Genomic DNA, 15,365 nt, shown 5'->3' on the forward strand with positions numbered 1-15,365 from the left:
TAGTCAACGCCCCCCCCCCCCTCCAAATACAAGCTGCTCTATTTTAGATCTATAATAACATATTATTTAGTATTCGATTTATATTTTATATGAGATTTATATATTATCTGTGTATTTAGGCATCCGTCATCTCGAGTGACACACATCGTGAAAGCGCGGGAAAATAAGATATATTAAAATTGGCGCGCGGTGAAGACGGCCTGCGTGCACAGCGAGATATATATTTAAATATAATATCTATTTAATCTAATTTGTACCCCGACCTTACATGTGAACATTACACTATTAAATCGATGAGATGGTAAAAATATTATTCTTTAAAACGTAGCCGAGAGTACCTGTCTCACAAAGATTAAAAAAAAACACATTATATATACTTCATTATTATAACAGTACATGCCTCAGTTAATTACCACCAAATTGAATTTATCACGGTGTTACGGTTTAAGAGAAATAGTAAGTTTATTAAGATTTAACGACCACCACGCCGCATTGGAGGAAAAGGAAAGTATACTTATTTAGTACTATATAGGTGGAGGTGACCAACTGGGTACTATATATAGGCACATTAGATTATTTATTTTTCAATGACATTTATTTAAAATAATATAAAAAAAAACAACAGAAATACAAGCGATACTTCGGTATTTTATAATCAGTTATAATTCTACATCGGATGACAAGCTCCGTTACATAGCCACGACATTTAATCACAAACTACTGTATAGGTAAATAGCGACTTGCATTTAGTAAATGTTATTAACATTATCTATTTCAACAATATTTATCTAAGTTAGAATATGAGTATCTCACATTATAAAACAAAACGAAGATGGAGCGTGAGGAACAATTTAGTGAGCAACAAACGCGTCTTTTAAAAAAAATGCATTACGTTTTTCAATACGAATTACATCCTTTAGTTACCGACGTTTCAAACGCTCCATTTGCCATTGTTTTATTGTCTGAGATGGGTATACATAACAGGCGACATAGCATCGATTCGCATATTAGACAATTTCATAACTTTCTATACGAGACACTAAAAGCTAAGAAAGAAAGCCGCTTATTACATTTTTCTTTCAGCTTCAGTTATGTGTATGACTTCCGGATATATTGAGAATGGCGCCATCGAACATTTTCACGGAGACTTTACAGTTTTTCCTTTTTCGTCGGGAACAGTACCACACACTCCTCCCCATTAAGTTCCCATAATTACTTGAGAAAGTATTCTTGCCGACGCGAAGTAAGTACCGGTCTTCACGCAACGGTATAAATTCGTAACCTTGAAACAATAAGAATGTTTTATAAATAGAAGAAGTAAAACCACATATAATAGGAGTGCCAGACTATTATAGATAACGTATGTAGGTAAAAAAAATGTTACTCGAGCAGAGACTTATTAGAGTTATTTGAAAGAAGCCTTAATAACGCATCCATTTCGGTGTGCGATCCCATTTCAATACTCTTTCTAACTACAGCGACCGACAACATTCTCTTATTTTTCCGTGTTGCACGTATTTTTAAAAATATTCTAAAAAATGTGGTACAGTTATTTTAACTATAATATTATCATTACAAAGTGTTAAGATTTTTTATTGCCATAGTTCTCTCGTCTCAACAACGATCAACTGATTTAAGAGATATGTACACTAACGCCAGAAAGGATAAACGGATATGAATGAAATTTCGCTCAGAGATAGATTATTGTCTGAAACAGCACAAAGCCAACTCACGAATTCGAACCCGTGGATGGAAACTAGTATAGCATACAAGTAATATACCCACTTAACAAGATTCGTAAGTACACTCGTGGCATAGAAAATATTTAGTTAAAATAATACAAAAATATAGCATTTCTGAATTGTTTATTAATTACAAGAGGTGTGCGAGTGGTGCCCCACTCTCCTTATCAATTTGGTGCCGTACATTCTGAGCCTGGCTGGACACTTCCTGCTAATTCTCTTGGAGCAGTACCACGTGGTGAGGCCGGTTATCTCTCGGCTATTGGTTGAAAAGGTAAAGCTATTTATCTGCAACAAATATCGGCCGCTAGGAAGAGGGATCAATTGAACATCTGTAAACATATATTTATTATTAGTACATCAATTTGTATATTCGTCGGTATGTGAATATTTTTTTGTATAATATTAATAGTGTTTACTTTATATAATGGATATATGTATGTATGTATATCCATTCAAAGTATTAATATGGAAATTGATATATATAATAGTAAATGTTAAGTCATGAACACAGATAATAATAAAAATTAAAACATTATTAAATAAAAAGATGCATAAAAAAAATAGCTATAACTTAGAGCTAATTTTGTCGAACGCAATAATTTTATGAACTGATAATTAACTGAATTAAATTTCTATTAAATAAAACTATTAATTTAAAAATGGAAAACATCTTAGACGATTCGATTTTTATTATAGAGTTTCAATCAGGTTCCATATTAGTGATTATCAAAGGATTCCATGAACTTGAAAATGCTATTCAGTATTTTATCTTACTAATATTATAAAAGCAGGTTGAGTTGATTTGGGTGTTTATTACTGAGTTATAACAAACCTGCAGAATGAATAATATTGAAACTTGGTGTATTAAATCGAGACTAGATCCTACGGGATCCTTTTTGGAAAATACCAACCACTCATCAGATATTCCACCGCCAAGCAACAATACTTAGTATTGAGAGTGAGTGAGTAAGTCAGTATAACTACAGGCACAAGTGACATAATATCTTAGCTCTCGAGGTTGGAGACGATTGGCGATGTAGACAATGGTTATTATTTCTTGCAGCGCCAATGTCTACGGGCGGCGGTTACCACTTATTATCAGGTGGTATTTGTCCTTCCGTCATACTAACTTTCCACTCTATTTCTCTCAACAGTATCATCGAACCTTTGAGAGCTTTTTGTCGAAGACTCTATTTTAATACCTGTTCACTTTAAAGTACAATTAAAATTTATAACTGGCTTAATTAAACCTAATAGCTTAAATTTGGTTGGAATTTAAATGCCACGGTTTTTTTATTAAACATTCAAACAAATCACAAAATTTGCTAGTTCACACAAAAATAAAATATATTAAAATTTAACGTTTATTAATATATTAAAATTTTACTATACACTATTAACAAAACAAAAAAAAATCTACACACAATCAACGTTATCATCATAACTTAACATAAAGACCATCGTGTATACGGTACTTGGAGGGCGGGTGGTTATGTTGGTCGGCTATTTCCATCACATCGAAGTTATCATCTAGTTTCAACTTCGCGTTACAACCCTTGGAATTATTCGTGGAACAGTACCAGTGCGACCAGTTCCTGTTCTTGCACATTTTCTTGCAATAGTACGTGTAGTCGTCCAGGATAACGATCTCCTTGCCAGTGTACCGCGACTTTACCACTGTCATTACTAAAAATAATTTGTTTATTAGAATATAATTACAAATCTTATGAATTGGAACAAAAGGGATTTGGTTAAGTAAGAAAACGTTTCGTAGGTCAAATACCACGTCTTATGGTGAAGTGTGAGTGACCCTACTGGAAATAATTTGTTTGAAAAGAGACGCAAATAAAATCGTCTGCATTTGGTTTTTTATTAAATTCTATTTTTGAACGCATCTCTGTCTTTAGTTTTGGGTAGAACGTGAAGTAAGTAACTAACTTATATTATTTACCACAGATTATAAATTCAATGTAGTGATTTTGGAGTTATTGGTGAATACTCTTTGCCATTCATACAACTACGCAATCTGTCGATTTAATTGTGACGTGACAATATTTGTACAGACACATTTTTAAGACATTTATCGAAACACAAAATAATTAATAAAGATTTACATCATTTATAAACACGAGCGCAAGTGCATGTCCTCTGCAGACCACGACAACAAGAACTACACTATTTTAAATAATATTCATAAGCAAATTTGAAAGTTTTTAATTTCCAAAAATACATTTAAATGTGTAGAACATCGAGTAATTTAATATTTATTTTTTTTACATTTGACTTATATATTTTTAATTACTTAAATGTACGTAAGTGTACACTGGCGATTTGAAAACGTTAGAATCACGTAAGACAAATTAGTGAACGTGTTGACAGTTATCTCGCCGCGACACCGCGCGAAGAAAACCGTCGTACTATCATTGTTTCCTAGGCAAATGTGTTTTAACAAAGTCAACATTAGTTATATTTCGTAGAGTTCGATTGCCGTTAAATTGTGCGTGCGAGCAAGCAGCGGACAGAGTGACCGAACGTCATACGCGCATACGTTCACAAATCGCTAGTGTGTTCAGCATCTTATATATACAAAATGAGATCTTCATCTTTGGTTTAAGATTTATTAAACTATTTTAACTAGACGTCGCGGGTTCGGTTAAATCAAGTATTTTTCGTACACTAATTCCTAAATATATATATATATATATTCAGTGATTATTTTCATTAATTAAAAATATCACTTATGTTATTCTTATATATAATATTAACGTTAACTATTTAATATAAATAATATTTATATTATGTATCTTTGGTTCAATGAGGCATTAACATTTACGAAGCGTAAAATAAAACATATCAGTTTGAGTTAAAGTTGTATGCGAAATATTTGTATGTACTATATGTACAATATTTTAAGAGATGTAAATCTATACCTAAATTATACGCAGATACCGACATAAAAACATACATTAATGTTATAAACTGTAACGAAAAATAGTATTTTTAAGTTTATATTCGATTTGTGCATACTTGAAATACTTGAAGTCCGTTTTAATTTTTTTTTTTAATTAGTATTATAGTCATACGACTTAAGTTCAATTAAAACAGGGTCACAGTCAACTAAAATCACGTAGGTAACAACTTCACGCAAACAAAAAAACAAATCCTTAACTGTAAAAAAAATGCTATCGTTAAAGATAAATACTGTGTTCTTTTAGTACTATTAATTTGTTTTCAATATCAATTTTAAATAACCGTAGGCATATCTTTTACAACAACGATATCTACTGAACTATGAAAAAAGACAAGACTCCATTAACACTACTGACTACAATCTATTTCATAAAAGTCTTATAATGTAAACATCAATTTTACATTAATTTCATTTAAATTCCTCACATTACATTCGAAAAATATAATATTATAGTTAAATTTCACTTAAAAAAATATTTACTTTAATTTAAAAATTTTATTATAAATTAAAAATAAAATTATATTTTGCAATGTGGTGAAGAACTGTAATGTCTACTATGTGATCGATTATAAATTAAATGTAAACAGTTACAACACATAGTTACATGTTACGTTTTTGTACATATTATAAACATACATGCATTTTATATGTACATTAAATATTTATTATTAGTATAGTAGTTCTATCCCAAAAATATATTAACTATTAATTATTTCTTGTTTCTTAAGTACACAAATATTACATTGCCCCTAATTAATAACTACATACCTTCCACTCGCGACTACCCACGTATAAGGGCAAGAGGGTAGGTGTCAGGTACCCTTTATCGTTTTATGTATCCGTAACAAACAAATAAAACAAACTTCACTTTCGTATTTATAAGATTAGAGGTAGTGTCTGATTAATAAAGGAAAATTAAGCGACTATTTCCATTAATAAGATATTTCTGTAGATTTGATAAAAAAATGTAAGAGCCGTCTGTATATAAAATATTTGTTTGTGTAAAGTACAAGTCATATATGTAATCGTTTAAAATATAGTCTGTGTATCTGTATAAATCACAAGAAAAAATTGGATGGATTTAATGATTGCTATCTTGGCTTTTAGATATTTCCTTCTAGAACATGTTACCATAGGAAAAAATAAAAATAATGATACTTTCCAGTCAATTAAAGACAAAAGACACTCTTTCACCATTAATATTAATATGTGCAGAAGAACATAGAATTAACTGTTGTATATAAATTAAGTATTGTAGGAACTAACTAGATCCATATTCGAAGTTAGTAAGTGGTCTTCATCGCTCAATGCTGGGCAAACACCTCTCCCACTGAGAACACGTTTTGGAACTATACAGGATAGGTTCTTAGTTTTTACTCAAAGGGAGAGGATAAGACATTCGCTCTTCTTGCCCTAGCAATGAAACATTTGGAGACAGCCTCTTACAAAAAAAAGATCCATAAGATTAGTAGATATATGAGTAGATAGATATGATTCTTAAATACGAATATACAGTCCATCTTCAATAACAAAGTTGGGTGGTTTATGGTTATGTATTAAGTACTTCTTCGTAATCATCCTCGTGTTATCGTTGGTGACGATGATCCTGGCACAGCACGGTGAGCCGCGGGTGCAGCTCCATGTATTGGTACGCTGCATCGTCTTGTGTTTATAGAATGTAAAGCCGTTGATAATTGCCAGTTCTTTGCCAGTTTCCTTAATCACCCATTTCACTGAAAACAGATATATTAATTAGAATCTGTCGCCTAAAAATTTACATTGCGTTTAATATCGAAAAAAAAAACAAACAAAATCGTTGCGGAATACGTGACAAAGCGACACTTTTTTTGGTGACTAATACGTAATGTTTTATGTTGTAAACCTACGAATATTCTACTAATGTTTGACCTTGAAATTTTAGTCTCATAATAGATAATAAAATGAAAAACTAGGTGATTTATTAATAATATTTTGTGTGGTCTTGTATGCGTGTATATGGGTCATCTGATGTTATTGATCGCCATTAATCAATCAATTTACATTGGCGCTGTAAGAAATATTATCCATTCCTTACATCACCAACGGTCCACTAACCTTGGAAATTACGATATTAAGTCTCTTGCGCCTATTGCTACGGTAAATATAATACCAGTTACCTTTTACGTTTTAACTTTATAATGGTCACTAAACTATAAAGCCGTAACTCGTAGTTTCCTTTACACAAGTCAGTTCCCACGAAACTAATGGAGAACGAAGTATTAAATTTTTAAACGCTACTCTTAGTCATCGTTATACTTATTCGTAGAATAATCCCAGGGTTAATAAATATGAGATGTAATTTGAAAGAAGAAACGAATCGTGATTGAATATAATTATTCGCCGCAGCTTTGTATTAGTTGATAAAAATATATCTCGAAGGAAGAGTTGGGAGAATGATATCTTTATCCAAAGATCGTTGACCCTTGATGTACTTTCAGCATCAAGAGTAATTGTATAAACATGGATTGTGTCGCCTCCTTCATCAGGGAAATCTAGTAAAAAATATCGTGATTGTATTTAGGTCAGGTAAGGTAAAAAAATCAATAAGACAGTTTCAAATATATTTATAATTAATTAAATTTATTTACGCAAAAAAAAATTTCTTTAGTTCGAAGTCAGAATTTCAAGTAAACACCGTCTCTTATTAAATACATCGGTGGCTTGTGGTCGTGAACGAGTATCGGGTCAATGAACATTTGTGTGTGATTGTCGAGTTTGAACTTGGCTTTGCATTGACCACCCTTAGTACAACACCAGTGGCTGGTCGTCCTGTTCTTTACTCTTAAGTAATACGTGTATCGATCGATTATAGCAAGCGGCGTACCGTTCTTCTTCACTACCCATTGCACTGCAGTAGAAAGAGTAAGTACATCAGAACAGCTTAATACACTCGAATCGTTAATTTATTAAGAGATATCCTATTAAGAATGAGTACGACACAGTTCTAAGACTTTTACGAAAATTAGAAGTGATTGATAAATTCTTTAAGCCAAAAAACTATATTTTAATTTTACAACTTTCTCTATATTTAATAACCTGCTAATTTGTAACAAATGTAAAATGTTATCATACTAATTACGTTCGCGACAGACAGAAGCTTTAAAAAGAACCGAAATGATTTTTAAATTAACTTTAATTATATTTAAACTTACAAATTAACCGTACGAACGGTGATTCCACTTCAAGGTGGGAATATGGAATAATCGTTCTTACAAATTTATTACTAAAAATATATTTGCAAAATGGTTACCATTGCTGCATTGACAATTTGATATATCAAATATAATTCAATTGAAATACAACGTCGGCCAGGGCCGGACTGTAGGGGGGCCTGGGCTAATACTACTTAGGTAAGCTAAAAAAATAGGTATAAAATTCTGTATAAACTAAAATAAGTTTACAAAATAATTAGTAAAATATTATTTATTACTGATAATCAATTTTATTTAACTATGTTTGGGTTCATTATATATATTTATACATTGAAATACTAATATAAACATGTATGTATATTATTATTTGATTTAAATGTGTGGGCTTAACATTCATCATACACACATACAACATACAATCGTAATCGTTTTTTATATTTGCATGTTTTTAATCATTTGCCGTCATCGACAATCGGTGAATATCTACTTAGCCCGGAGGCTGACAGTGAATGTTTGGATACCGTTAAGTCCGCCTTTACCGAAAGATGTTTGAGCACAATACGGATAAACCAATAAAAAAATGGGCTAAATTTTTAAATAAACCCCATTACGCACAATGTATTTTGGCGGCTCATGGTTATGTTCCAGAACAGTTCGTATCATTTCGTTATTCTGGACAACTATGCTGAATTTGGCTTTACAAGTACCACCCTTAGTGCATCGCCAGGAACTCGTCCTCGAATTCTTAAATCCGCAATAGTATGTAAACCCATTAAAGATTGCGAGGTGTGCTCCGGAATCTTTCCTCACGAATTGGACTGAAAACAAAACGAATATTACGCAAGAAATCAAATCTAGTTAGTTGAGTGTAGGCCTTTCTGAAATGGAATAAAACAATTAAAAATAAATTCTTAAGAAATTTTACGAAGAATTAGTATATTCATATAGCTGGACATAATTACACAAATATTGGTCAATAAATTAAATTAAAAATTTAAAATAGAGATCTTTATTCTATAAAAGAACACACACACACCCACACAAGGATACAAGCAAACATATGTCTTTTTCAATTAAACTTAGCTTACTGTACTTTTATAGTGTACTTAACTTTATTGTATATGATGATTGTTAAGAGCAGGGCTAATGTAATTCGGGGGATATATGCTCGCTCATAACAAATATTCACAAAGCTATATGTACACATGTATGGGTCAATATAAACCGTAGTTTGATTTATTTGTCAGATATTTTTAAATAAACACCATTCCGTATAACGAAGTGTGGCGGAGTGTGATTGTGCAATAGCTCGACGCGGGAGATTTGATTCGTTTCATTTTGTACCGTGAACCGCGCCTTGCAGTTCCCGCCCTTCGTGCAGCGCCACGAACTCGTCCTCTTACTCTTAATACCACAGTAGTACGTAAAACCGTTGATGATCGCCAGTTTTGTACCCGAGGTCTTTGTTACCCAATGCACTGAAAATAATCTATTATTAAAATACAACTCTTACGTAAAGTTAAGTTTCGTTTATTAATATTTTGTTGCAGATGGTCTTAAAAAAACAGTAGTTTTTTAATAAGATTTAATTATTAATAATAAAATGGCATTGAAACTAAATAATTAGTGTACAGTAGTCGATACATGTACCAGCTGTGCAATGAATAATATTATAAATTCAACATCGTGATGACGTCACAGAATTGGCAATAGACAAACTGAGAGCGCACGTGTGGAGTAGTTCACAGATCACGTTTGAGAGACGGCGCCGCGTCAGCGGTCTACGTGAAGGTCACTCGTGTAACCTAGGCAAAGACTTTATTTACTCTGACTTGTATCAAGTAAATCTTGATGTACCGGTAACTTTGTTGAATTATTAATTACAAATAATTATTTAATTCAATGCAGCATATATATTTGAGTCATTGTTAGTTTGAAAAAATATTAAAGATAGTTTTTAGTATTTTACCAGCAGGATACAAATTATTTCGCCAATGTTAAGAAAAACTTTAAATAATTGATTGGTATTAAAATATATCATAGTTTAATGTGTTATCATTAATAATAATAAATGTCGTATTAAAAATCTTTATTAAACTTATAAGCGTTACACTTGCTTAAATACTTCAAATCTGACAAGAACAAAAAAAATACTCAACAGTTTTATTTTTTATTTATAGTTTAACAATTAGGCGCGGGTTTCAGAAAAAGGTAATCTAAAAAAAAAATGTCCTGACAAGTTTTTATTTAAAGTTTATTATATATGTATGAGTTTAGAAATCAATCAATTAAACAAATAAATTATTTCTGATAGTGTAATTAACAGCTGGGTGGTCATGTTCCGAATAAAATTGTCTGACCAACTTCCACAAACCTGAACTGAGCCTTGCAATGCCTCCCCCGTGTACATCTCCAAATCTCGCTTCTAATGTTCCTTTTATCTTTCGAATACGTGTATCCATTTATTAAAGCCAATTCATTGCCATTTTTGTTCTTTGTAAATATAACTGTAAGATATCAAAAAACAAATTTAAAAAAAAAGATTGAAAACGGTTTACAATTCAATCCTCAATACTTGAAGCAAAATCACTACACACTAACAGGTGAAGTAAAGTAAGTGCGTATATGCTTGAGAAGTCAATTGATTATAAAATAATAATAACTAACTATAGACTTGTGATGAGGTTCTTCACCCATTGTGTGAAAGACGATATGGTTAGTAAGAATGTTACTTGTGAGATGACGTCCGACAGAGGAGTATGGAAGAAGAGGACATGCTGCGCCGACCCCAAGTAAAATTGGGATAAGGGCAGGAGGATGGATGGAGACTTGTGATGAGGTAAACTTATTCAACTCTGCTGGACCACACCGCCTGTATATTTCTTACTAACTACTGTATTTTTTTTCCAAATATAAAAAAGCGACTCCAAAATATTGTCCTGAATGGTAAGCTTCAAATAAACATTTTTGAATGATACATACCAAATAAATTAGTTTTAGAAGCAAAGGTAGCATCATAAGAGGCGCTGTAAGAATTCGTGTCGTCGAAAAGCCTTTCGAAAAACCGATAATTTAAAGCTTCAAAACCTCAAAACATACCTGAATATAAATCCGACATAGTTTTTCGAACGTAATCGAAAAGCGATATAGAATTATATAAATTTTATTAGTTACATAACAAAAATATAGGCTTATTAAAAAACTGAAAAGAAATACATCAATTCGTTATATTTTTATAAAAACCCCGTTGCGTATGACGTGTTTGGAGGCTAAATGAGCGTGATATAATTTCTTCCGTATAATCACCAGATCCTTCGAGCTGGCGAACCTTGCTTTGCAACTAGGTCCTCTTGTGCATCGCCAAGTTATGGTGCTTGCGGTTTGGTTGGCGATGTAGAATGTATACCCATCGATCAAGGCCAGTTGCCTGCCGTTCCTGTTCTTCACCCATTGAACTATCAACGGAAAATAAAATATTAGAAAAATTTATCAAAAGACTTATTCTTTCAACTGTTTTTATTCCTAATAACGTCTATGTTCGGCGTACTATATATGTGCGTATTTATTAAAACCTTGTATTTATTTTGCTTTTGATAATTGTCATTAAGGGTACAGAAGTGAGGAAAATCATCACTCATTGATAAAAAAGCAAAATTCTAGCTTGAGTTTGTCAGTTTGACACTCGATACTCGATCCAACTTTGTTCTTACAGAATATCTTGGTAATCACAAACAATTTGAAAACAATAGTAATATAACTATAAAAAGAGAAGCTGAGTCTGCTATGACTAACGACAGCCATTTTTTACCCCCTCCCCAATCATCAATGCTTATATGAGAACCGTATTAAAAAAACATGAACGCTCGGATATTATAGATTTGTTATAGTCCAACAAAATTACGTAAATCATATAAGTATCCATATGATTAATTTAAAAGAACTAAAATATTAAAAGAAAAATAAATATTCGTATTTAATTTATTAAGCTAAAAGTAGTTTTCTTTAGTCTTTTTAAAAATAAAATCTAACATATCGGAATACATTTTCAGAAGACGTTTACTAATACTCTATTCATAACTGTATTTTTTTTTAAATAAGGTATTAGCTAATAAACATAAAATATGACGACAATTTTTCCTATCATATATAATAAAGATGTGCCTATGTAATAAATTTACTAATTCATTACAATACAAGACAAACTTCATCAACAAAAAGTGCAATCATTGGTATTTATTAAAGAAAGACTAAATTTGATAGGGTTTATCTCAAAGCACATAAACGGAATATAGTTTTTAAGCGCGTATGTAACGTCTCCATACCATCATCCATACCTCATTTTATTTATTTTTCGCTGCTAAATAGAAACTGACCTTTCCTTTAAATCACACTTATGGGGCTTAACAAGAAACCCAATCAAGTATTTATTTCTTATAATTATAAAACTAGATATTACCTGACGTGCATTACAATGGATTTTGAAATGTTTTTGTAATTAATTAAACAATAATACTCGTATTGTATATTTATGATTCATTTCCAACACCCTATACATCTTTCAATGAAACTTTACAAGCTCGATTAGCTAAATTACTAAGGAATGCTTACGAAACAAACAAATAAACATTGATTTTATATACATACAAATTCCGTATAGTTCTTCAGATTACTAAAATCGCACCTGAATAATGTTCAAATTAGATTAATAAATTAAATCTTAACATAGATTCCTTCGTGTATGATATACTGCGAGGCTTCATGATTGTGATCGAAGAATGCTTTGACGAGTCTCATCTCGTTGTTCACGATGAAGCGCGCCTTGCAGGAGGTGCTCCTCGTGCATCGCCAAGCTGCGGTAGATTTGGATTTTTTCTCATTATAAAACGTAAAATCATCGATGAGGGCCAATATTTTTCCCGATTTATTTTTCACCCATGTCACTAGAACAAAAATATGTTTATGAGCGACTCACTATTATAAAACATCTGAGTTATTTAGAGAATCAAGAAAACTTCAATCACTTAAAAACTAAAAATATTGAAATTTTTTGGAATATATTCGTCACTCATTTAATTTCCATCTAATTAATAATTGTAACGACATTTTACGGATTAAATCTTTAAATAAACTCCATCGTGTATCACAAAGTTAGGTGCGATGTGATCGTGTACTAAATTTTTTCGAATAATTTCCTTGTCCATATTTGATAAGAATCTCGCTCGGCAGGTCCGGCCTCTGGTGCACCGCCATAGCAAAGTCTTACTCGATCTTCCGTCGTTGTAAAATGTGTAATCACCGATAATCGCAATCACCTTCCCCGACTTATTTCTTACCCACCGAACTGAAACGAATTTAATGTTAAACGATTTTCGAAGTACCTATTGAGTTCGATTCGCATGTCATAAGGCAACTGATTACGAAGACATCCTAAAGAAAAACGTTGTGTAAAAATTCTGTCAATTATAAGATACTCATCAAAAGAAGATAAGTAATTTTATATCCGTTTGTAACCGGCGTTAATTTTATTGAGCGCAAGAAATGCGTAAGAGTGCGTTTAATTAAGCAACGTTAAATCCTTTTAAAAAAATGTTCTATTTATAGCAGATTAAGAGTGAACCCCGTTAGAAAGAAACTTATTTATAAATGAAGAACGCATATTTGAATATTGTGGAAATTAAAATTAATGAAAACTATATTAAAAGTAGTGTTAATAATGATTTTGAAAACCATTTGAAAACTTTTAATTCCCATATAATGCCACAACTAGAGATTAATATAATTGCACCAACACAATATGCCATAATTTCATGATTCATCCAGTAATCTCATATTACAATCTGTAGTAGTTTCCATTTTCGATGTAATATGCTGGTGGAGTATGTTCATGTACCAGGTGTGACCTTAGAACGTCCATATTCCTATTCGATATGAATCTCGCCTTGCACGACTTGCCTTTCGTGCAACGCCACGCGAGAGTATTGGTACTTATCTTGCCGCAGTAATACGTGAAACCATCGACGATCGCTACGCTCTTACCAGCTTTATTTGTGACCAGTATTACTGAAAGTACAAGGCGTACGGTTAATTATTATTATTATTTAGGAAAAGGTGCCTTAATGTTAATAGAAAAATGGACGTTATATGTAATATCCATAAGTACTCAAATGTATAATCGTGATATGAAAACATATCGTGTACGAAATGAAAGATGATCGTTCATTTAAAACATTTTAATGATAGATTTAATATTGAGGTAGAATCAATCATTGTAATTAATTATACACTATCAATATAATTATAGTAAACGATTAGACATATGTCTTTCTAATATTTTGATTGAATCAATAGAGGCTGACGCAATTCTGGCGAAGCGCAGCGCAGACTCGCGTAAGTTTAAGCGAATGTAAATTGTTTTTTTTAAATTGTCGTTAGGTCGTGCGAAGTGTATCGTGCACTTGCGCAGTCACGTGTCTACGCGCTACTTTTTGTGCAGCCTTTCGATTTGATACTTTCAAGTTTCAATCAGACGTTCGGCTTATTTATTTACGATTTTTACTTCAATTATGGCAAAATTGATTATCAGTAAAATGACTCAGAGCTGCGCTTCGTCAAATCACCTCAGAAAGTTTTTATTCGAACAACTTAAACTTGTTTATTTATTATTATGATTAGTATTTTTGACATTAAAATAAATACAATTAAACATATAAATATTTCACATTTAATTTTACCCAGAGATTATATATATAACCTAATTATGTACATACTTCTAAGTTTTGTCAAAAACAACAATTTTCTTTGATTCTAAGGACATGACACTTGTTTATTATCTTTTTCTGATCACTCTGTAGACTTTGAACGTCTGATTTTTGGAACGAAGTTTGAACCAAGAGTTCTTTCTCTTTTTTTTCTCTTTATGAGATATGGTTTCATATAATAATCACGCGGAATTGCATTTTTAAATTAATTTTTATACACCCCAACATGTTAAAATAAAGAACCTGCCTTACTTAACAAAAGTATTATATAATATAAATATTTATCCTATATTTTATATTACGGTTTTAAATAATTATATATTATTAAACTGAATATTTCCTATGACGTTATTATTATAAAAAAGTAAAAAATATTTCTTATCAATTAAATACATCAACAAATGATAATATCTATACCTAATATTTTCCAATACCATTAGCCAGAAGCATTGCTTCATTTGAAATTATTTCACTCACCGGCTCACAAACTATATTATGACATAATATATATGACATACGTCACGTCATTCAGTTCCTGCATGAAGCAATCATGAACCAAAAAACGCACGGTTGCATTTTTAATACTAGATTAGGGTTGTGCATAATAGGAAAAATACTTAATAAATATATGTGTGTTTTTACGTTTTTATGAATAATTGTGTTAAAGTGCGTTATGTTATGTTATGTTATATAATGGACT

The 15,365-nt window shown here is 31.5% G+C and overlaps 1 protein-coding gene across 10 annotated transcripts in view; it reads right to left on the bottom strand.

Annotated features, from left to right (window-relative positions):
• The window catches only part of LOC125067160 (modifier of mdg4), a 335,555-nt gene that overhangs the window by 177,001 nt on the left and 143,189 nt on the right, over positions 1-15,365 (bottom strand). The window contains exons 5-6 of one of the 10 annotated variants that reach the window (XM_047675557.1): positions 9,173-9,385; positions 8,478-8,725 (exon numbers count right to left, since the gene is read on the bottom strand). The exons of the other annotated variants lie outside the window; for them this stretch is intronic. Coding sequence (XP_047531513.1) covers positions 8,493-8,725; positions 9,173-9,385 — 446 coding nt within the window. The 3' untranslated portion in view covers positions 8,478-8,492. Of the gene's footprint in view, positions 1-8,477; positions 8,726-9,172; positions 9,386-15,365 lie in introns of those variants that run through there. 10 annotated transcript variants of the gene reach the window in all.

This window comes from Vanessa atalanta, chromosome 11 (genome assembly GCF_905147765.1).
Source record: "Vanessa atalanta chromosome 11, ilVanAtal1.2, whole genome shotgun sequence".
Classification (NCBI taxonomy): domain Eukaryota; kingdom Metazoa; phylum Arthropoda; class Insecta; order Lepidoptera; family Nymphalidae; genus Vanessa; species Vanessa atalanta.